This window comes from Rhinoraja longicauda, chromosome 6 (assembly GCF_053455715.1).
Source record: "Rhinoraja longicauda isolate Sanriku21f chromosome 6, sRhiLon1.1, whole genome shotgun sequence".
Lineage (NCBI taxonomy): Eukaryota > Metazoa > Chordata > Chondrichthyes > Rajiformes > Arhynchobatidae > Rhinoraja > Rhinoraja longicauda.
Window position 1 is genome coordinate 11,248,984 of NC_135958.1, and position 23,254 is coordinate 11,272,237.

The 23,254-nt window shown below is 44.9% G+C and overlaps 1 protein-coding gene across 4 annotated transcripts in view; it reads left to right on the forward strand.

Annotated features, from left to right (window-relative positions):
• The window catches only part of znf536 (zinc finger protein 536), a 429,810-nt gene that overhangs the window by 311,329 nt on the left and 95,227 nt on the right, over positions 1 to 23,254 (forward strand). For all 4 annotated transcript variants that reach the window (XM_078400451.1, XM_078400450.1, XM_078400452.1 and 1 more), the window contains one exon: positions 2,272 to 3,915. In XM_078400451.1, coding sequence (XP_078256577.1) covers positions 2,272 to 3,915 — 1,644 coding nt within the window. The remainder of the gene's footprint in view (positions 1 to 2,271; positions 3,916 to 23,254) is intronic.

Here is a 23,254-nt window from a genome sequence, read left to right on the forward strand (position 1 = left end):
CGGACAGCTTGATTGTATTCATGTACAGTCTTTTCTTTGACTAGATAGCACGCAACAAAAGGTTTGCACTGTATGAAGGAACTGCAGATGCTGGTTTAGACCGAAGGTAGACACACAATGCTGGAGTAACTCAGCCGGGACAGGAGGCATCTCTGGAGAGAAGGAATTGGTGACGTTTCAGGTCACGTTTCTTTAGACTGAAGAAGGGTCTCGACCCGAAACGTCACCCATTCCTTCTCTCCAGGGATGCTGCCTGTCCCGCTGAGTTACTCTAATATTTTGTGTCTGTCTTAGGTTTTTACTGTACCTTGGTACAAGTAACAATAATAATAAGCTAAACTGAACTATAAACTATCTTGAAGCAGCACAACATACATGTCAAAGATAATACTTAAAATAACCAGGATAAACTACAACCCTTTTCCATTGTCCCACACAATATAAGTCAGCAGTTTCATGCACTATTAAAATGTGGTCATCTCGTCCCACTGGGTGACCTTTGACCTTTGGAGACCATTTCTTACCAGGCCAAGCACCAATTTGAATAATGCAGTTTTAATCACGGAAACTCATTCATTCCAAATCTCATTCTTCGGCCCACCAAGTCCATATCTGAAGGAAGGGTCTCAACCCAAGATGTCACCGATCCATGTTCTCCAGAGATGCTGCCTGAGTGGGGTTGCCAACTGTCCCGTATTAGCCAGGATAATTTGGGCTAAATTGGTTTGTCCCGTATGGGGCCGCTCTTATCCCGTATTAGGCCCGGGGGGGGGGGGGGGGGTTGTAGGCTCAGGCTTTGTAGGCCCGAACACAGGCCCATTTTAGCTCTGGGCAGTCTGGGTTCGATGGCCCGGGCGCCACCTAACGGAGGTTGCGTAGTAACCTGCCTCTCGGCCCGGGCGGCAGTCATTGGTGGAGTGGGAGCACGTAGCTGCTGGCTGGGTGAGGTCACGTGGGGCACGGGGCAGTGACGTCACCTTGTCCCGTATTTGGAAGTGTGATAGTTGGCACCCCTATGCCTGACCCGCTGAGTTACTCCAGTACTCTGTGAAATGTCACCTATCCATGTTCTCCTGAGATGCTGCCTGACCCACTGAGTTACTCCAGCACTCTGTGAAATGTCATCTATCCATGTTCTCCAAAGATGCTGCCTGCCCCACTGAGTTACTCCAACATCTTCAACATGTTTTAATGCTGTGCTTTAGATTTACAGGCGGTTATAATTTTCAGCAGAAACTCACTGTCAGGCGCTGATGAGAGTACAATGCTGAAACACTGATGTAGTTTTCCATATAGCCCATAATCTTTAATCCGTAAAGATAACATAATCTGACAAGGCAGGGGAGGAGAAAAAATTTGCTGCAAAATGCGGTATCTTCAGCCATTGCCAAATGTCCATTCGCTTAACACAAGTGAAAATCTGTGTACCTTCAAAACAGAAAATATATGGAAATATATGCATAAACTAGTTAATTTATGAGGTGGATATTATCCTAAAAATCCCTGCTTAATGAACACAGCATAATAATCCTGTTGTTTTCCTTTAATATTTTCTTAACAAGTGCAAATGTAAAACTGCACATTCAAATTAAGAGGCAGGCGGAGAAAAGCCAGCAAAGACTTTAATTTTTAAAATGGTTAATTTCATCTCTGTATCCCGTACGCTTTGAGTGCAGTATTGTTTGAACCAGTGGTATTTTCAGAAAATTGTTAAATTAATTTTTGAATGGTGCTTCACAAATAATGATGAATTACTTGTGCAGCCTGCCAATTGCTAATTATATCCATGATTTACCGCATCGTAAGTTTTAAATGATTCATTTCAGGATTGGACGGGATGCTATAAAGTTCGAGATGTTGAAACGTACTTTTGTCTCCTCAATTTTGGTCTGTCTTTCACCTCACACGAAAGGAAAGAATTGTTTATTTTTCAGGAAGGAACTGCAGATTCTAGTTCAAACCGAAGATAGACACAAAAAGCTGGAGTATCTCAGCGGGACAGGCTGCTAAGGAATAGGTGACGTTTCGGGTCGAGATCCTTCTTCAGACTGAGAGTCGGGGGAGAGGGAAACAAGATATATAGACAGTGATTATAGAGAGATGTAGAACAAATGAATGAAAGATAGGCAAAAAAGCGACAATGGTAAAGGAAATAGGCCATTGTTAGCTGTGGGCTAGGTGAAAACGAGTTACAGACAATGAGACTCAATAAGCCAAGATTGCAGAAACAGATTCAACAAATAAAGTTTGTGCTTTCTGTCATTTATTTAGGGGAAAAGCCGTACAAGTGTCCTCATTGTGACTATGCCGGGACCCAGTCAGCATCCCTGAAGTACCACCTGGAGCGCCACCATCGGGAGCGGCAGAATGGAACAAGCCCACTGATGGGGCAGACACACTCTCGGCAAGAGCAATCGGATGACCCAGCAGCCAAGACTCAGATGTTCATCAGACCAGAGATCCTGAGAGGGGTTATGAAAAGTGTTCCCGGATCTGACCCTCGGGGTGGCCTGACCCCTCAGCAATGGCCGCTGGGAGTGCTTCCCTCCGCAGAGTGCCAAGCGCACGGACCCAGCTCCAGGTCGGAGCAGCAGTGTGACAACCTCAAGCCCACTCCTGAGGTGTCTGGGGAGGAGACGCCAAGCCTCTCCGATCTCAGCCGAGCTTTCCAGAGCCTCGCTGGCAATGGAGTCAACTTCCAAGGGTCTTTGCAAGCTTTCATTGACACCTTTGGACTGAGATCCTTGGAGAAAGAGAAAGAAATGTTAGCCAGAGCGTACGGTGAATCCGCCAGCGTACAGCCTTCCAACTCAAAACTAACACTGGAGAAACACACAAAGAACACAGGCTCTGACGAGAGCGCAGGAAGGATTGAAGATCAGTCTTCCGAGGAGAAATCCGTCATCAAATCCAAGTCAACCGCAGAAAAATCCCAGTACGAACCTTTGGATTTGTCTGTGAGACCTCCATCGCACGATTCTGTCTCAATCCCTGGTGCCTCCATCATCGTTCAGGATAACATCACTTGGCACGGTTGCCTGTTCTGTTCCTTCACAACGTCCTCAATGGAATTAATGGTTCTTCACCTGCAAGCTAATCACCTGGGGAAATCAAAACGGAAAGAACATCTATCTGGAACAGCTGGCATAGGAGACGATCTTCAAGGAGAGTCTTCATCTGTGGCAAAGAAAACCTGTTTGTCCATATCTCCCGTGGTTCCGACGAAGGATATCATCGCAGCAAAATTACACGACAAGGCTGACTCCTCCCCTGAAAAAGTATCTCAACAAGGCCAATCTGCCGAACCTCTGGGCGATCACAAGAAGTCTTACTTGAATCCGGTGGACTCCAGTCTGAGCTCCCTAGTGACTGACTTTTACAAACAATTTCACAAATATTCAACTAGTAGCAGCCCAGGGACCTCAATGCTGAGTTCTACCCTCGATAATGAACTGAAATATCTTCCTACAAATGTGCTGAGTCTTGTTTCACCAGGGGCCTCGAGCCTGAGTCCGTCTGGTGAAGTGGGTGAGGCGGAGTGCAGTGACGATGCAGAGTCCGTCAATGATCGAGATGCAGATGATCACGATGTGCTAGTCGACGCAAACCAGCCGCCATCGACCTCCGCCGAAGAAACGTCCGATGAAGAAGAGCTGATTGACAGCGCATCTCTCTCGCAGGGCCTTCTGAGCTCCATGGGCAAACATCAGGCTGGACCTTGGCATCATTTAAACCAACTTCTGCCATCTCCCAATGTACCGCCAGACCAGGCCCAGGAGCCTTCACCGCTGGACCAACAGGTGGACATGCTGTCAGTTCTGAGAGCTTACAGCACTGAGAACATGGTGGCTTCCAATGGTCCAGGAGGTGGCTCCACTTCCAACAGTAGCAGCATTAAGCGAGCAGATTCAGCAGGTGGGTGCCAAATAAATCCATCTTTTAAAATGCCATGAACGCACTTGCCAGCTAAATCTCTTTTACAGTCATGCCTTCAAGAAACTACAAAGTAAACCTGCAAAAGTGTTGTGTTCTGTATGTTGCTAATACGTCAACTCTTCTGTTTTCCCGAGTTTTTTGTAATAAATTGTAGCTTCCCTATTTCAGATGAGTTACTGTAGAGATTTAGAGACAGTAGCTTAAAGGAAGGATGGATTGGATTCTTGATCATTGGTGAGGGTGGCGATGGAAGTAGGTGTGGGTTCCACTTGTCTTGGTGGATATAGACTGTGAAACGAAGCATCAGCATCATTGCATAGTGATAAGAAACCTCAAAATCGATGGCTTTCCAATTTATCTTTAGTATTGACTTTGGATCCAATCCCACACTGGCAAAAGCAACCTGAAAAGAAAGCTAAGGATAGAATCCACTCGTATATCTGTCGCTGTATCAATGCAATTCCCTTTGTATAAAGTATGAAGTCTATTAATCTAGAGGAGAACTTACAATAAATAGTAACATTCCATGTATATTACGTGCACTAGAGCCTTCTAAATGATTTGTTTATTTGTGAGATCAAAGCATTTTTCAGGCTGAGCATTCCTGGCCTAACGCACAACTCATAACTGTCACAACTTTGCAATGGTAAAGGTACTTTGTGTTCTGGTTATAGAATGGTAGCACTTTAGCAATGCAGTTACAGGTGAAACACTTTAACAATGCAGTTACAGGTGAAACACTTTCATAATGCAGTTACAGGTGAAACACTTTCACAATGCAGTTACAGGTGAAACACTTTCATAATGCAGTTACAGGTGAAACACTTTAACAATGCAGTTACAGGTGAAACACTTTAACAATGCAGTTACAGGTGAAACACTTTAGCAATGCAGTTACAGGTGAAACACTTTAACAATGCAGTTACAGGTGAAACACTTTCGCAATCAGTTACAGGTGAAACAATTGGGGGTATTTATAAGATGTATTTGGGCACAATACAAATCTAAGCCTCTTTCAACTCATCGTGTACCTTTACCATGTACCTACCAACTTTGATCGTTGTTTTGTGCACAGATGTGACCATATCTTAATGAGACCAACCCTTGAAGTGAGTCCCACATTTTGGAGAGTACAGTTCAGTTGAGATATCTTAAATGATTGATAGGGGTTAACATCTTCAAGAAAAAGGGATTATACTATCCAAACAGTCAACTGCTTTGCACATTAGCTACATACATTGCCCTTTCGTTCCTGTGGTAGACTTAATTGAATATTTGCAATGAACCTGACTGGACAAACTCAATACGGGAAGATTGCTGGGCAAAGTGAAACCTTGTCATAAATGTCTAGATAATTCTCCATCGCTTAAACATGTTCCGTCTACACTCCATTGACACTCAGCTGCCTTACGAGTTCCAGGAGCAATTCAGCATAGTGCGGCCAACGTTTTTTTATGGTGCTATTTACGCATAAATCAATGCTAACTCAGACAAAATATATGTAGCTATACTTTAAGAAATAAAGCAGGCCATCAGTATTTATTTTATAACGGCTGTCAACTGTGATTAGAAGTGTCACTGTTGGTAATCCAGCAGAGAAGGACTAACCCTTCAAAGAGGCAGCCACAGGTAAAAGTGACCTTGGTGGCCACGTTAATTCGTGAATTTTGTTAATGTCGTCAGACCACTAGAAGAGTGAAGATCTTGTGAGATGGAGTATTGTGACCGGAACAGGAATGGTGGCACGGTGGCGCAGCGGGAGAGCTGCTGCATCACAGCGCCAGGGACCCGGGTTCGATCCTGACTACTGGTGCTGTCTGCATGGAGTTTGTACGTTCTCCCCGTGACCTGCATGGGTTTTCTCCGGGTGCTCCAGTTTCCTCTCACGTCCCAAAGACGTACAGGTTTGTAGGTTAATCGGCTTGGGTAAAAATTGTAAAATTGTCCCTAGTGTGTAGAATAGTGTGAGGGTACAAGGTAATCGCTGGTCGGCGCGGACCCAGTGGGCTGAAGGGCCTGTTTCTGCGCTGTATCTCTAAACTACACTCTCACTCTCTGCCCACACTACTTTCCTGCCGCGGACTGAAATAGCTGGTGTTCACCACTGTTGCCAGTGTGGAATGAGTTCTGAGATTTACTTCGCAGCTGATTGCAAAGCTCATGAATCTTAATAGCCCATGCTCCCATACCATAAGATGCAGCATCAGTGGGAAACAAATGTCCTTTACTTCGAAGCAAGTCATATTGTTTTTAAGAACTTTCATTCAACTTGAACAAGTACTGGGAAGACTCATTCAAAATTAAATGAATGGAAATTCTGAAGGTAGCGAAATTCTGAACATAGATACAGAAAGAAGCAACTGGGGGAAAAGAAGACACATCATGTTACATGGTTTATACATTTACATTAACTGCAGATATGAAACATGTCCAAGATAAAGTCACAAACAGTGAGTTATTCAGATAAGATGTCTATAATCATTCAAATGTTTACCGATTGTAAGTGTTGCAACATTCTAAGTGTAGTTTGATATGATTTATATGTCTGATTTAATTTGACTTAACTTTGAGACACACATCATGAACAAACTTTGAACTGTATTAAGTTGTTGGTGTCTAGTTTTTCAGTTAATGCACAATAATTTGTAACACGTTAAGAAAGATAAATGAACCTGGGTTAAAAAAATAAATACATAAGATGTCTTTCACTTCCAGCTATGTGCCACTGTTCTGTTTGATGTTGTGACGTGGAATGCACCTTTGAAAGGTTGCCTTGTATGTGGGCTTCAACATGACTTGTTTCTCATCCTTGTCGTAGCAGAAAAATCCCATGAAGCATTTCCACTGGAACATTGTCATCCATCTGAATCAATTAGTGTGGTTAGCACGCAAGTACAGTGAGGCATATCCATGCAGGACATGCTGCAAATACTCAGTGGTTAGGCAGCATCCATGAAGGGAGAAACTATTCCGACCAAGGGCTTTTCATCACATTTACAATGTAATAAAGTTCATAAGTTTATGGTCATAAATTATAGGAGCAGAATTAGTCCGTTCGGCCCATCAAGTCTACTCCGCCATTCAACCATGCCTGGTCTATCTTTCCCTCCTAACCCCATTCTCCTGCCTTCTCCCCAAAACCCCTGACACCCGTACTAATCAATAACCTATCAATCTCTGCCTTAAAAATATCCAACGATTTGGCCTTGTACCTCAGATTCACAGATTCACGGATTTCACAGATACACCACCCTCTGGCTAAAGAAGACTAAAGCAAGGTCATAAAAATCCACTAATCCTAAAGTAAGTCATGGTGTGAGTGAACATACAAAAAAAAACAGGGCTCAGAATGGAAGTCAAGCAGCGTTTGTGGTGGGATAATATTAGATTTGTCGGAACAGCTACCAATTCGGTGCTTTAACGATGACGAGGAGTGTTTGGAAAGAGAGAGAAATATTAAGAGCTCTAGTGGAAAGGAGGACTGAGATGAATCAGAAAGGTTCAACCAACCCGGACTAATGCTGTTGATCTGCTTCTAACAAGGATGTTATATTTCTGAAGAGATTGCATAAGGGTTTGTAGATTCAGCTTCCTGCTCAGAGTTGACAGCTGAGCTCCTGGGATCAGATACAAGTCATTGGTTTGCGGGATTCTAAACCTTCATGTCCATTCACTGCAACGATTGAAAGACTGGGAGTGAGAGAACTGGATTCCTAGGGTATCACACCCCCCCTGTGGCCCCAGCACACAACATCCCGCAGCCTGTACCTTCTCCCCATGACCTGCGTGGGTTTTTTCCCAGATCTTCAGTTTCCTCCAACACTCCAAAGACGTGCAGGTTTGTAAGTTAACCGGCTTGGTATAAATGTAAAAAATTGCCCCATCTGTGTGTAGGATGCTGTTAGTGTGCGGCGATCGCTGGTCGGTACGGACTCGGTGGGCCGAAGGGCCTGTTTCTGCATTGTATCTCTGAACTAAACTCAACTAAACTAAACCTCTATAACGACCGCCTTTGACTTCCGCTCCCCCCACCCACATTAAGCCAAGTTTGATGTTCAAATCTCCCACTTGATCTCCTTCACTGTTATTCTTTCACTACCAAAAGCAAACATCTTCACAGCCTTGCTGCGTATCCAACAGTAAACATGCTTCAAAAACAGTGATAGGATCAGTGGCCACTGATTCGGGGTGATTTATATTACAAAGTTATTAGGCTGGAGCAAGGGAGAGTAACTAGGGACAGGCCAGTCATGCCTACATCTAGAACAGGTCATGACTTACTCATTTGAGTTTTGATGTGAAGGTGACAAAGGTGATTGATGAGGGTAGGGCAGTGGATATTGTCCACATGGATTTTAGTACGGCATTTGATAAAGTTCCTCATTGATTCAGAAGATTATGCTGCACAGGATTCACCTTGACTTGATCGTAGAGATTAAGGACTGGTTTACTGATAGAAGACAGAGGGTTGTGGAGGTAGGACGACACCTAAGATGGAGGTTTGTGACCTGTGGAGTTCTACAGGGATCTGTGCTGGGACCTCTGCTGTTCGTGATGCTAATCTCGGTGCAAGGTGGTCTAGGCAGAGCTGTGATATATCCCCCTGACTCTATTCTGAAGAAGGGTCTCGACCCAAAAGGTCACATATTCCTTCTCTCCAGAGATGCTGCCTGTCCCGCTGAGTTACTCCAGCATTTTGTGCCTATCTTCGGTTTGAACCAGCATCTGCAGTTCCTTCCTACACTCTGTGATACTGTACTTGGGTCAGAGAGGGCCAGAAATCTTGCAAAGAACAAAGTGTGATCTCCCCTAATCAGTGTTGGTTCAGGAGAAATGCAATCAGCAAAACCTGCTTGATTTGTGAGTCAATAAAGAACATCTTTCTCAGAAGAATGAGGTTGAAAATCTCATTAGCAACAAGCAGTGTTTTGCACATTCACAGTGTCACTTAGCAGAGCTACATTGGGAAAATGTCAGCAGATGAACGAAAACCAGTCTAAAACAGAAGATGAGATATCCACGGACAGAACTTGGATTTAACAATTCTGTAAATCATGTGTCAAAAAGCAGGGTGCATGATTTGGTATTTGTGCTCCTTTCCAATACAAACCCCACCCATCATAAACTAGGCATTTCCCTTCATGATTCACCCCCAATGTACATAATATTCCCGTGATGTATTTTGCGCATCCGAGGATACCATCACTTTACCACTCCATTGTGTGCGTGCGTGTCTGCATTTGCATGTGTGTGTGTATGTGCGTGTACATGAGCCTGCATATGTGTGCGTGTGTGTGTATATGTATGTGTGTATGTGCGTGTGTGTGTCCATGTGCCTGTGCGTATATGTGTGCGTGTACGTGTACAAACATGTGTACATGTGTGTGTGTGCTTATGTGTGTGTACATGAGCGAGCACATGTGTGTGTGTGTGGGCGTATGTGTGTGCGTGTATGTGTGCAAACGTGTGTGCAAGTGCGCGTGTGCATGTGCACGTGTGTGTGTGTGCACTTAAGCGTGCATGTGTGTGTGTGCGCATGTATGTGCATGTGTGTGTGTGTGTGGGCATACGTGTGTGCATGTATGTGTGCAAACGTGTGCGCATTTGCGTGTGCTTATGCGTGGGTACATTAGCGTACATGTGAGCGTGTGTGTGCGTACGTGTGTGTGCGTGTGTATGCATGTGCGTGTGCGTGTGTGTGTGTGCATGTGCGTATGCATGTAAGTGTGCGCGTGTGTACGTGTGTATGCGTGCATGCATGTGAGGGGTGAGGGAGGAGACTATTCCTGAACACTGTGGCATTAAGCTCTCCACTGTGCAGGTTGTGCATCTCCCCGCCCATCTCGCCTGCCTTTCGTCTCATCTCCCAGCTGTAAGTGTAGCCAGAGCCACTACCTGAGAAAGGCTAAATTACTTTCTGATGCTTTTTATTGGGAGAAACCTACAATGACATTGCTTTAAAGTGAGTATGCCCTGATTTTGCTTTTTATTTTGGTGATGTCTGATTCGGAATCGGGAAAAGCATAGCAGCCATTTCTACACATTAAAGGGGTAAAACCCAATTTCAGCAGATTTTCAAAAGCACAGAATTTTCTTTTTCTAAATTGTATGAACAGACTTCAAGTTGGCGGATGTTGAATGGCAGCCTTGGTGTAGGTGGGTGTGTTGTTAATTATCACATAACGTCGATGCCATTCCAGGACTGGTGCTCAATCAAGAGTCAAGAGTGTTTCATCTTCACAGGTCCCAGATGGAACAATGAAATCCTTCCTTGCAGCAGCCTGTGTGTTAAAGTCTCGAGTCACCACAAAGGCCGCACGTTGTGGGAGGAGTCAGGTTGAACACTGACTCACGGGGTGGGTGGTGGAAGGCGTTGGGAGACCTTCCTGCGATCATGGAGTTATCAAGCATGAAGCTCGGACTGGAACATCTGTCATGTTGTCCACATTCTCCTGATGGTCCTGGGATATAAGAGGCAGGGATGAGGAAGGGGCCATGGGTGGAATCAAAGGCAGCAGTGGTTGGTGAGTTCCTACAGGACAATCATTGCTCTTTAGATTTATTATTGTCACCTTTGCAATCAAGATCTATGCTCGGTCAGCAATGTAATCTTTGATCGTACCAACTCTGTGGAAGATTGTAGATCTTGAATCTAATGTCTTGTAACGAGTCTGAAAGTCTCCACTCCTGGTCATTGCTTCCGATAAGTTGCTTCATCACGGAGGCTGCCTGTACCTTCAAACACCATTCTTGCCTCACTGCCCGGCCCAGAGACTGTGTGAGACGCTCTGTTCATGACGAGCGTGAATTAAATCCAATGTCACTTCATCCCCATCTCCTTGACTGACTGGACTGGTTTGTTGCAGGGAAATCTATGGTCCGGGATGAAAAATGCGTGGGTAACCTTCCTGCGATCATGGAGTTACCAAGCATGGTACCGTACCAACCACCAGAGGCACAAGCTCATGGATTATGTGCTTTACTTTATATCGCCACAGCTGCAGCTGAAGGTGGACAGATTCACTTCGCATAATGTGGCAAATTTGGCAATTCCAGCAATGTGGAGTTGATGCAATTTTAGGCCCATTTCTACCTGCAATCGTTGTCACTTCATCCTCGTGTTTGGAGGTGGACCTTCGTGTCGTTTCAATGACAGCCCCGTTTGGACATGTCTGAAGCAGCAGAGAGCCCAGGTTGGTCAACAGTCAGTGACACCAAATCTCATCTCCCCTCATCTGAGAAACGCCAGTCACCGCTCACTCACGGAACAAGCAGGATTTAGTTAAACAGTATTTAGTCAATAATTTAGTAAATACATTTGATCATAAGCAGAGCCACAAAGTGCTCGAGAAACACAGCGGTTGAGGGAGACCAACACGCAAACCAACCTCCCGTCGATTGACTCCATCTACACCCCACGCTGCCTCGGCAAGGCCAGCAGCATCAACAAGGTCCAGTCGCACCCTGGCCACTCCATCTTCTCCCCTCTCCCATCGGGCAGAAGGTGCAGAAGTGTGAAAACGCACACCTCCAGATTCAGGGACAGTTTCTTCCCAACTGTTATCAGGCAACTGAACCATCCTACAATCAACTAGAGAGCAGTGCTGAACTACTATCTACCTCTTTGGTGACCCTCGGACTATCCTTGATCGGACTTTGGTGGCTTTACCTTGCATTAAACATCATTCATTATCATGTATCTATACACTGTGAATGGCTCGATTGTAATCGTGTATTGTCTTTCTGCTGACTGGTTAGCACGCAACAAAGGCTTTTCACTGTACCTCGGTACACGTGACAATACACTAAACTAAACTACCTGTGGAGAGAATGGACAGATGAAGTTTTGGGTCGGGACCTTTCTTCGGACTGATCCAGTGTTTGGTCGTGCTGGTTGGTCAGGAACAGCGCAAAGCTTGAGTGTTGTTGACAGTCATAGCCAAACGACCCTGTGATATTCTGTGGGCCAGAGTCATCACCTTCTGCACCCCAGTGTTGAGAAGGGTCTTGACCCGAAATATCACCCAATCCTTCTCTCCAGAGCTGCTGCCTGTCCCACTGAGTTACTCCAGCATTTTGTGTCTGTCTTCCTTTTGCACATTGCTTGTACTGAGCATTGTATTGGGCGGCACGGTGGCGCAGCGGTAGAGTTGCTGCCTTACAGCGCTTGCAGCGCCAGAGACCCGGTTTCGATCCCGACTACGGGTGCTGTTTGTACGGAGTTTGTACGTTCTCCCCGCGACCTGCGTGGGTTTTCTCCGAGATCTTCGGTTTCCTCCCACACTCCAAAGACGTACAGGTTTGTAGGTTAATTGGCTTGGTAAATGTAAAAAATGTCCTTAATGTGTGCAGGACAGAGTTAGTGTGCGGGGGATCGCTGGACGGCGCAGACCCGGTGGGCCGAAGGGCCTGTTTCCACGCTGTATCTCTAAACTAAACTAAACTAAACTAAGCATTGAACTCACCCTGTAGCTAAATCACTCTGCTACCAGCAAGCCTGACAAAGGTGATCTATCCTGACTGTTCTTCTCCTCATGGAGCACACGAGCCTGCAACATGGTCAAGTGTGTAATCATCATAGACACTGACAACGGGACTATGACATTCTTACTTGCAGCAGCGTAACACACCTGTAAACACAGCACTCACAGATTACATAATAAACAAAATAATTCAAATAATCCAAAGACGTGCAGGTTTGTAGGTTAATTGGCTGTGGCATAAATGTAAATTGTCCCTAATGTGTGTAGGATAGTGTTAGTGTGCGAAGATCGCCAGGTCAGCACGGACTCGGTGGGCCGAAGGGCCTGTTTCTGCGCTGTATCTCTAAACTAAACTAAACTAAACTAATTCAATAAATTGAAAAGCTCAATATTAGTGCAAAGAGGCCAAAGTTCTTAGTGCAACTAAGACAGTTCAATAGTTCGTGTTTGTAGTGGTCATGAACTTGACCAATCTCTTCTCAGTCAATGCTGCAGCCACCCAGTGGGACCAACATGCAGGAGGCAAAGAGGGGATGATCATCAAACACCTTATCCACTCATGGTTACAGGGAGACGTGGTCTTATCTATACTTCTCAGTGGAACAACGGCACCTTCACCAGGCAGTCTCGGAGAGCTGTGTTCTCATAAAACCTGACACATGAGGGACTACCCCTGCAGCCAAGGTCAAGGTCAGACTTGCTCTCATCCTCCAGCCGTGCTTCTTCCCGGTGCTCTGGTGTCCACCATTGAATTGGCTGCTGTAAATTGCTCTGCATGCTCAGGTAGGATCTGAGGAGGCTGGTGGGAAGGTGTGGAGAATGAGTTACGGGGAAGGTAGGTGGGAAATGGGATTGCTCGGTGATGGGCCGAACGGCCTCATGTGGAACATCTGGGACGGACAAATAATCCGCTCAATTTAGTTTATTGTCACGTACAATGAAAAGCTTTTGTTGCGTGCTATCCATTCAAGAAAGACTATAGATGATTACAATCGAGCCATTTACAGTGTACAGATACATGATAAAGGGAATAACGTTTAGTGCAAGGTAAAGCCCAATAAAGTGCAATTAATAGTAGTCCGAGGGTCTCCAATGAGGTAGATAGTCGTTCAGGACCATTCACTAATTATTGATAGGATGGTTCAGTTGCCTGATAACAGCTGGGAAGACACTGTCCCTGAATTTGGAGGTGTGCGTTTTCACACTTCTGTACCTCTTCACCGATGGGAGAGGGGTGAAGAGGGAGTGATTGGGGTGAGACTGGTCCTACTTTTGATCACATTTAACCTTGCAAAAATGTGAAGGTTATATCACAATGCTCTCACTTGCCAAGCTGCATCTTTGTTTCATCTCAAGCTGAACACCTCTGAAGCAATCCTTCCAATCTGCCTGTCTTTCAGGTGCTCAACAAATGGCCCATTTTACAACACTTGCGATCACGTACAAGTCAGAATCAGGACAATAAAACAGTACCTGGGCAACTCAATGAGGTCACGAGGACACTAAATAATCTGCTCCTGAATCAAAGTAATATCAAGGCAACAGCTGCAAATGGGAATTGTTTTGCTTGATCAAGGCATAAACTCATTAGACCTCATAGTCTCATTTGGAATCACAGCCAAATCTCTCACAATGTCATTCATTTGGCATTTCTGTCCATTCGTCCAGGAATGAGTAGGTTAACCCCTGATGAGCGTTTGACGACACTGGGCCTGTACTCGCTGGAGTTTAGGAGAATGAGGGGGGACCTCATTGAAACTTACCAAACAGTGAAAGGCTTGGATAGAGTGGATGTGGAGAGGATGTTTACACTAGTGGGAGAGTCTAGGACTAGAGGTCATAGCCTCAGAATTAAAGGACGTTCCTTTAGGAAGGAGACGAGGAGGAATTTCTTTAGTCAGAGGGTGGTGAATCTGTGGAATTATTTGTCACAGAAGACTGTGGAGGCCAAGTCAGTGGATATTTTTACGGCAGAAATAGATAGATTCTTGATTAGTACGGGTGTCAGGGGTTATGGGGAGAAGGCAGGAGAGGGGTTAGGAGGGAGAGATCGATCAGCCATGATTGAATGGCGGAGTAGACTTGATGGGCTGAATGGCCTAATTCTGCTCCTATTACGTACGATCTTACGATTCAAACACAGAATTAACTTTATACGTTTGTACCAGACCATGGACATTGTTCGTCCCATGAAGGCTCTGTGAACGAAACTCTGCCACCACACTGTGCTTCCTGCAGACGGATTCCGCTTGACAGGATGGAACAAAATCAAAAACTAGAGGGCATAGCTTTAAGGTGAGAGGGGCAGAGTTTAAAGGAGATGAGTGGGGCAATGTGTTTTTACACAGAGGGTGGTGGGTGCCTGAAACACGCTGCCAGGGGTGGTGGTGGAGGCAGATACGATAGTGGTGTTTATGAGACGTTTGGATAGGGGCATGGATATGCAGGGAATGGATCACGTGAGGACAGATAAGAGAAGTTGTCAGCATTATTGTCATACGTACGTACCATCAATGGAACAATTAAATTCATACTTGCCGCATCTTCACAGGCCCATAAACATTGTGCACACAAATAAATAAACAACAGTATTGCAAACATGCAATAAATTAGTAATCAGTAGTGGACGTACATGGGCAGGAAAGGTCTAGAGGGATATGGGCCAAATGCCGTAGGTGGGACTTGTTTAGAGGAGACATCTTGGTCGGGCTGGGTGAGTTGGGGTTTTTATGCTGTATGGTTCTAATACCAAGTAACCAGGGAAGACCAAAGCCAGCAGTGCAGGTGTTGGCAGCTAAGGTCGGTTTCTGCTGGAGTCTGGGCCTCGCCGACACCAACGATCGGGGCGGCACGGTGGTGAAGTGGAAGAGTTGCTGCCTCATGGCGCCAGAGACCCGGGTCCGATCCTGACTACGGGTGCTGTCTGTATGGAGTTTGTACGTTCTCCCTGTGACCACGTGGGTTTTCCACGGGTGCTCCGGTTTCCTCCCACACTCCAAAAGACGTACAAGTTTGTAGGTTAATTGGCTTCGGTAAAATTGTAAATTGTCCCCAGTGTGTGTGAAGGGTAGTGTTAGTGTACGGGGTGATCGCTGGTCATCACGGACTCGGTGGGCCAAAGGGCCTGTTTCCACGCTGTATCTCTAAAACTAAGGTAGACTAAAGTAAACTAAACATTGAGGTCAGCCTCTCCTCTAAAGGAACTGACCAACTGGTCCCCCTCCAGCCTGGAGCCCGGTTCCTGGTGGCCTGCAATAGAAGGCTACTGTGTGGAGTGGCACATGACCAGGTGACCTCTCTGGATGATCGCATGGAACAGTCACAGGGGTTAGTGCAAGAGTCTGGGACTGGGAGGAGTGAACGGCCATCGATCGTGCACTGATCCGATATCTGGGCAGTGATCAGAGAAGTGGAGAGAGAGCACATCGAGGAGGTTCAAGGTGGCCGTGGCAAGATAGAGAGAAAGAAGCCGGGAGACACAGAGGTGGCGCAGTGGCAGAGCTGCTGCCTCACGGCGCCAGAGGCCCAGGTTCGATCCTGACTACGGGCGCTGTCTGTACGGAGTTTGTACGTTCTCCATGTGACCGTGTGGGTTTTCCCCGGGTGCTCCGGTTTCCTCCCACATTTCAAAGACATGCAGGTTTGAAGGTTAATTGTTCCCTAGTGTGGAGGATAGCGCTAGTGTACGGGGTGATCGATGGTCGGCGCGGACTCGGTGGGCCAAAACAGCCAGTTTCCACCCTGCATCTCTAAAGTCTAAAGTCTAAAGAGACAGAAGCAGATGTGAGTCCACCGAGTCCACACCGACCATCGATCGCCCATTCAAAGTCAGTCAACTTTATTGTCAATTTCCAGTTAGTTTACACAGACAGAAAATCGAAATACCGTTTCCCACAATCCCGAGGAATAAAGTGCATTAAATTAAGTTAAAATTAAAAAGGCACAGCAAACAACAATCAATATAAAATATAGTCACTTCAATGAAAAAAAAAAAGATGAAGCTGAATATATTACAATAAAAAAATAATGAACAGTAGTGCAAAGCCTGTCCATAACAGCGTTAAAAAAAGTGTCTGGTGCTGGATGTGCGTGTGTGTGGGGTGTTAAAGTCCAGGTCCAATGGGGGCAGGGGAGAGAGGAGGAAGGGAGGGGAGAGAGTTCAGCATCCTGACAGCCTGGTGGAAAAAACTGTTCTTTAGTCGGGTGGTGCTCGACCTCAGGCTGCGAAACCTTCTCCCTGAAGGCAGGAGGGTGAAGAGGCTGTTGGAGGGGTGGGAGGGGTCACCCACAATGCTCAATGCTTTGCGGGTGAGGCGGGTGGTGTAAAGGACCAGGAGTGTTGGGAGTGAGGCGCCAGTGATCCTCTCAGCAGTGTTCACTATGCGCTGCAGGGTCTTGCGGCTGGAGGCTGTGCAGCTTCCGAACCACACAGTGATGCAGCTGCTGAGGATGCTCTCGATGGCACCTCGGTAAAAAGTGTACATGATGGGTGTGGGGGCTCCCGCTCTCTTCAGTTTGCGGAGGAAGTAGAGGCGCTGCTGGGCTTTCTTGGCGATGGACGTGGTGTTGTTGCTCCAGGAGAGATCCTCGGTGATGTTCACCCCCAGGAATTTGGTGCTGCTCACCTGCTCCACAGCAGCACCAACTAGTTCTATGTTATCACACTTCTGCATCCGCTCCCTGCACACTGGGGCCAATTTACAGTCGGTACCTTAATCTACAAACCCGCACGTCTTTGGGATGTGGGTGGAAACCGCAGCACCCGGAAGAAACCCACGAGGTTACAGGGAGAAGGTGCAAACTTCACACACAGGCAGCACCTGTAGTCAGGATGGAACCTGGGTCCCTGGCGCTGTGAGGCTGCAACTCTACCGCTGTGCCACCATGTTGTCCTGGGAGCATTGTGTCTGGTCCTGTTGTTGATTGATAGCGATGCTGGAAGCAGCAGTCAGCCCGAGTCATTGGGAGAGCTGTGGGGGGCTTGTGCATGGGTGCCTTTAACGGTTGGTTGATGAAGACACAGCTGGGCGGCAGTTGCAAGGAACCCAACTCCAGCTTTCCAGAAACATCCACTGTTGCTGAGACGACACAGCGTAAGCTCAACCTTTTTCTGCTCTGTAAAATAGTGTTGGAGAAACCATACAACAACCTGGCAATAATGAATCTCTTGGTCGTTGTGCTGAAAGTTCAGGGAAATCATTGTTTGAAGTCAACTCTCAAGGTAACTGCAGTACCATTGTTGGACACAAAATGCTGGGGTAATTCAGCGGGTCAGGCAGCATCTCTGGAGTCTGAAGAAGGGTCTCGACCTGAAACATCACCAATTCCTTTTCTGCAGAGATGCTGCCTGTCCCACTGAGTTACTCAGTGTAAACCAGCATCTGCAGTTCCTTCCTACACATTTTGTCTGCAGTACCATTGTATTGGAATAGTAACCAAGTGGCCCAGAGTTGGGTAGACTGGAATGTAGCTCTGATGCTAACACAAACTGCTTCATCAATTCAGTAACAGTTTATGAGATTGAGATCTTCAGAGTGTAAAGACCGGTAAACGTGTTTGCTTTTCTGTCCTGTCTTCTTTCATTTCACTGGTGACTCTATCTTTTTCTCCGGCTGCTAACTGTGCATTTTTTCACAATATATGCAAGGCTAGTTTTGGGGAAGACACCAGTAAACACACTGCGTTTTCAAAGGTTTCAAAGGTCTTTTATTGTCACGTGTACCAATTAAGCTACAGTGAAATTTGAATTACCATACAGCCATACCAAAAAAAGCAACAAGGCACACAACTACATAAAAGTTAACATAAACATCCACCACAGCGAATTCCACACATTCCTCACTGTGATGGAAGGCAATAAAGTCTAAGCTTCTTCCCTCATTGTTCTCCCGCGGTCGGGGCAGTCGAACCATCCATCGGGGCGATCGAAGCTCCCGCGTCGGGGCGGTCGAAGCTCCTGTGGTTTGGAGTTCCCGATGTCGGTCATGCACAGAATGTTGTAAAGTCTTTAACCAACTCACCCACCTTAGGACCCATACAGTATGAGGTCACACAGAGGTAAGAGCAATGGCATTAAAACCATTCACCAAAAACACTCACACGATAATGACACGAATACACTAGAACTCTATTTATCCCAGGAGGCAAAATTGATCTTCCGACAGTCATAGAAACGCAAAATACATGAAACATGAAATTAAAGTGACAAGTGGAAAGGATTGGGGAGGTGTAAAGTTTGGGGGCGGGGGGGAGTCAGTCTACCCCACGACAGAAGGGGGAGGAGTTGTACAGTTTGATAGCCACAGGGAAGAAGGATCTCCTGTGGCGTTCTGTGCTGCATCTTGGTGGGACCAGTCTGTTGCTGAAGGTGCTCCTCAGGTTGACCAGTGTGTCATGGAGGGGGTGAGCAGTATTGTCCAAGATGCTCCGCAGTTTGAGGAGCATCCTCCCCTCCAAGACCACCTCCCATGAATCCAACTCCAACCCCAGGACGGAGCCGGCCTTCCTGATGAGTTTGTTAATCCTAAGGTTATACCAGGTTGCACTGACAATATTCTGCTCCAAAGCACTCAGAATCCAACATCTGTCCTCGACACCCCCACCCCCAACATGAACTTATCTTTGATGAATATAAGTCCAGGTCCACTTCTTAAGATGAGTTTCAAAACTGCTCGTTCCATCTTTGGGAAAACGTTTGAATTTTTATCAGCAAATCAGTAAATAATTATTTTATTAATTTTTCAGAAATAATACATATAACTGATTTGAAATTGCCATGTTTTCAGCATTTTTAAATATTTGATGATTAATTAAACCTGATTTGGTCACTTTAACTTTAACTGGACTTCAGGTGGTCAGGAACCAAGCACAACCTTAATGTTTCCAACTGACCTTAGCCAGGGTCCAGTCCATTCGTAACAAAATACATCCTGCCTGCATACAATAAATATCCATTTAATGTATGTAAGCACAATGGTAGAGTTGCTGCCTTACAGCGCCAGAGACCCCTGTTCGATTCAGACTACTGGTGCTATCTGTATGGAGTTTGTACGTTTTCCCCGTGACCTGTGTGGGTTTTCTCTGGGTGCTCCAATTTCCCCCCACATTCCAAAGACGCGCGGATTAGTGGGTTAATTGGCTTCTCTAAATTGTCCCTCGTGCGTGGCACAGAATTAGCGTATGGGTGATCGAGGGTCAATGCGGACTCGGTGGGCCGAAGGGCCTGTTTCCACACTGCATCTCTAAACTAAAGTCATTAAATGATGTGTATAATGAAAAGAGTCTATTCGTCAATAAATTACATACAAAAAAAAGTCTAGATTTATATTAAGTGCTCAGCTGAATCTATTTAATTAAGATTGAAATGGGTAACACTTCATTAGCTTACCTGTCTTAATTGCCCCAATATATTTATCTTTGGGAAAATATAGTTGTGGCAGCTTGTCTCAGCTTGTTTTCAACTCCTGGTCTCCGTGTTGGTCACAGTTAAATATCTTTAAATATCTTTCTTTATTTTCCATCATATTATTACTCATCCTCTTTGCGTACGATGATTTAATTAGGTTTCTGACAGTTGATTAGCAAAGTACAGTAGTTGTCAGAAGATTTATTTAGGCATTGCAGTCCAGGTTCAGAACAAGTTCTGTCCAACCCATCTGGAATGTAAAAATATACTTCTGCTGGGATGAATCAGTGAAGTCGGCAATGAGACCATGAGGTAATATATTGATGAGCGTCTGAGTGAGCCACAAGCTATCTTGTTCACCCCACTCCTACCTTTCTCCCTTTATATGCGTCAAGCGTTCTAATTTGGTGATCAAACATTGCAAGTTGAAAGATATTATCAGTGTGTGGTAATTGTTACAATACAGCATTCTTATAATCTGCACTGTAGGATTTAGAATCTGTTTCATGCAAATTTGATCAGATTTATTTTAAGCTGCAAATTGAGTGTGTGGCAGAGTTTTCGAACAGGAATTTGCAAGTTGCTTAGTGCCGAATGAACACACCTGCCTGCCTTTAGTTTGGAGGTGCCATCGATGCAACCTCATTATAAATGTCAGAACAGCAACTTGTTTCAAAATAGACCTTAAACGCTCCGTTATATCATTGACACCTTTCAAAAGTTTTGATAAACCGGTGGCAGGAACAGATCAACCAATTGTGCTGTGCTGCTGCAAGTACGGATGTCATTGTGCTATCTGGGACATATGGCAATAAAATAACTCTTCACTCTTGAAACTTCTAAGGAATACTATGATTATTTCACTGTTTTACAGAAGAAAATCAAATGGATATTAAATCGCATCTCCTTACTGGCGGTGAATCTGTGGAATTCATTGACACAGACGGCGGTGGAGGCCAAGTCATTGGGTATTTTTAAAGCAGAGGTTCTTGGTTAGTAAGAGTGTCAAAGGTTATGGGGAGAAGGCAGGAGAATGGGGTTGAGAAGGAAAGATAGATCAGCCATGGTGGAGTAGACTCGATGGGCCAAACGGCCAAAATCTGCTCCCATGTCCTATGATCTTACTAAAGGACAAAAGCTGGGCATTCGGAGGTTTACAGCAGTCCCATTTAGGTGCGCACTGACAGCTGAATGCAAAAAATAAAAGTTTGTAGGAAGGAACTGCAGATGCTACTTTAAAACCGAAGATAGGCACAAAATGCTGGAGGAACTTGCCTGAATGCCAGGAACTTGCCAGGAAATGCCTGAATGCGGGCCAGGCAGCATCTCTGGAGAAAAGGAATAGATGACGTTTCGGGTCTGAAGAAACGTCACCCATTCCTTCTCTCCAGAGACGCTGCCTGTCCCGCTGAGTTACTCCAGCGTTTTGCGTCTATCTTCTGTGTGTTATTTACTGAGAATAAATAACTTGCTCCAAGGACGCACCATGATCCAATTCAGTGAAATACAGCAATGAACAAGTAGACGATCGACTAACTGCCCTTGAAATAAGGACCCTTCTCTTCAGCTAATTTGTCCTACATCACTGCAAGCCTTACTATTTCTCAAATAGTTTCAAGTTATTTCTGTACCACTTAATCACCTTTGTCATTGTTCACTGGAGTTAAGTCAGTAATTTAAATGGTGCCACCTCTTTTAAAAATCAAATGATTTATATTGAAATATTTCAAAGTGCCCAGATGCCTAGTATTTTTATTCTGAGATTGGGAGGATATATTAACAAGGGCAGATCAGGAAAAGAACCCCCTTCCTCACATAATAAATGAGGCATTCAGATTCATTGTTTAACAGGCTCTTTAAAGCAATTAGTGTAATTTAAAGCACATGTGTCCGCATTAATCAGAGTAAAGCCAGCGATATACAAGCACCGTTACTATGGTGTAATGAAATTTCAGATCTTAATGGTTTAAAAGACCAAAAGGTCTAAAAGAAACAAATAAGCATTTTGTTGTGACTTAACACTGGAAATGAAGATGCATTTGTAACTTCCAAATTAAGCATGCTACACTACATACTGTACATTCCATTGTGCTGACATTGGAAGCACTGGTCTAGTAGAATTGCGAAAATGGAACAATTGTTACTGTGTGATGTGTAGTTATGTCCATGCCTTGGAGACATAAGGAACTGTCGATGCTGGAATCTTGAGCAAAACTCAAAGTGCTGGAGGAACTAAGTGGGTCAGGCAGCATCTGTGAAGGAAAGGACAGGCAACAGTGGTGAATCTGTGGAATTCTTTGCCACAGATGGCTGTGGAGACCAAGTCAATGGATATTTTTAAGGCAGACATAGGTAGATTTTTGATTAGTACAGGTGTCAGGGGCTATGGGGAGAATGCAGGAGAATGGGGTTAGGAGGGAGAGATAGGTCAGCCATGATTGAATGGCGGAGTAGACTTGCTGGGCCGAATGGCCTAATTCTGCTCCTATCACTTATGACCTCATGACCTTATGACAAGGTTTTGGGTCATTACTGAGGAAGGGTTATCTGTTCATTCTCTCCGCAGATGCCAACTGACCCACTGAGTTCCTCCAGCGCTTTGTATTTTGCTCTATCTCTGTATTAGTGGACAAGTGGCATCCTGCCTCTTATGGATAGGCAGATAGGATGTAGAAGTATTAAAATTTCATTTGAAGTGTTCTTCTCCCACAGGACCACGATACATTGGCAAAAGATTAACCAAGTTCTTTAAGCATAAATGCATTTGGATTTTGAGTGTTCCCATCATTGCTCCCAACGTGACCTTTTAAATATTTACAATATTTTTTTATTTTTTTTACTTTATTTTTTTTTTTTTTTTTTTTACATACATACAAACACAAACTAAACAAACATAGGAGATGCATATTGAATGTAAATACCCTTACTTTAAGTTCCCAAAAACGGAAGAGACTCGAGTCCCGGCATTGCCTGTATTAATAATGACCATCTTTTATCAAACATGTCTGTTGTCAACTGTAACCTTGCTGTGATTTTTTCCATTATATACACATTTTTTACCCTATCTCTCCATTGCATTATGCTTGGAGGCTGTGGTTTCAACCACGAAGTTGTTATCGTCTTCTTTGCTATCAGCAGCAGGATTGTCAGTAAATGTTTCGAACTCTTATCTGTCATACTGTCAGGAATTATACCCAAAATGTAAAGTGCTGGTTCCAGAGGGAAGTTAATGCCCATAATCTGTTTAATTTCCTTTTGAATATTCTTCCAGAAATCCTGTATTTTTGGGCAATCCCAGAATATATGAGTGGAGTCCCCAACTTCTCCACACTCCCTCCAACATAAATCAGTTGTATTACTATATTTCGATGTAATGAATGGAGTATAAAAGTAACGCATTTTAACTTTCCAGTCAAATTCCCTCCATGTT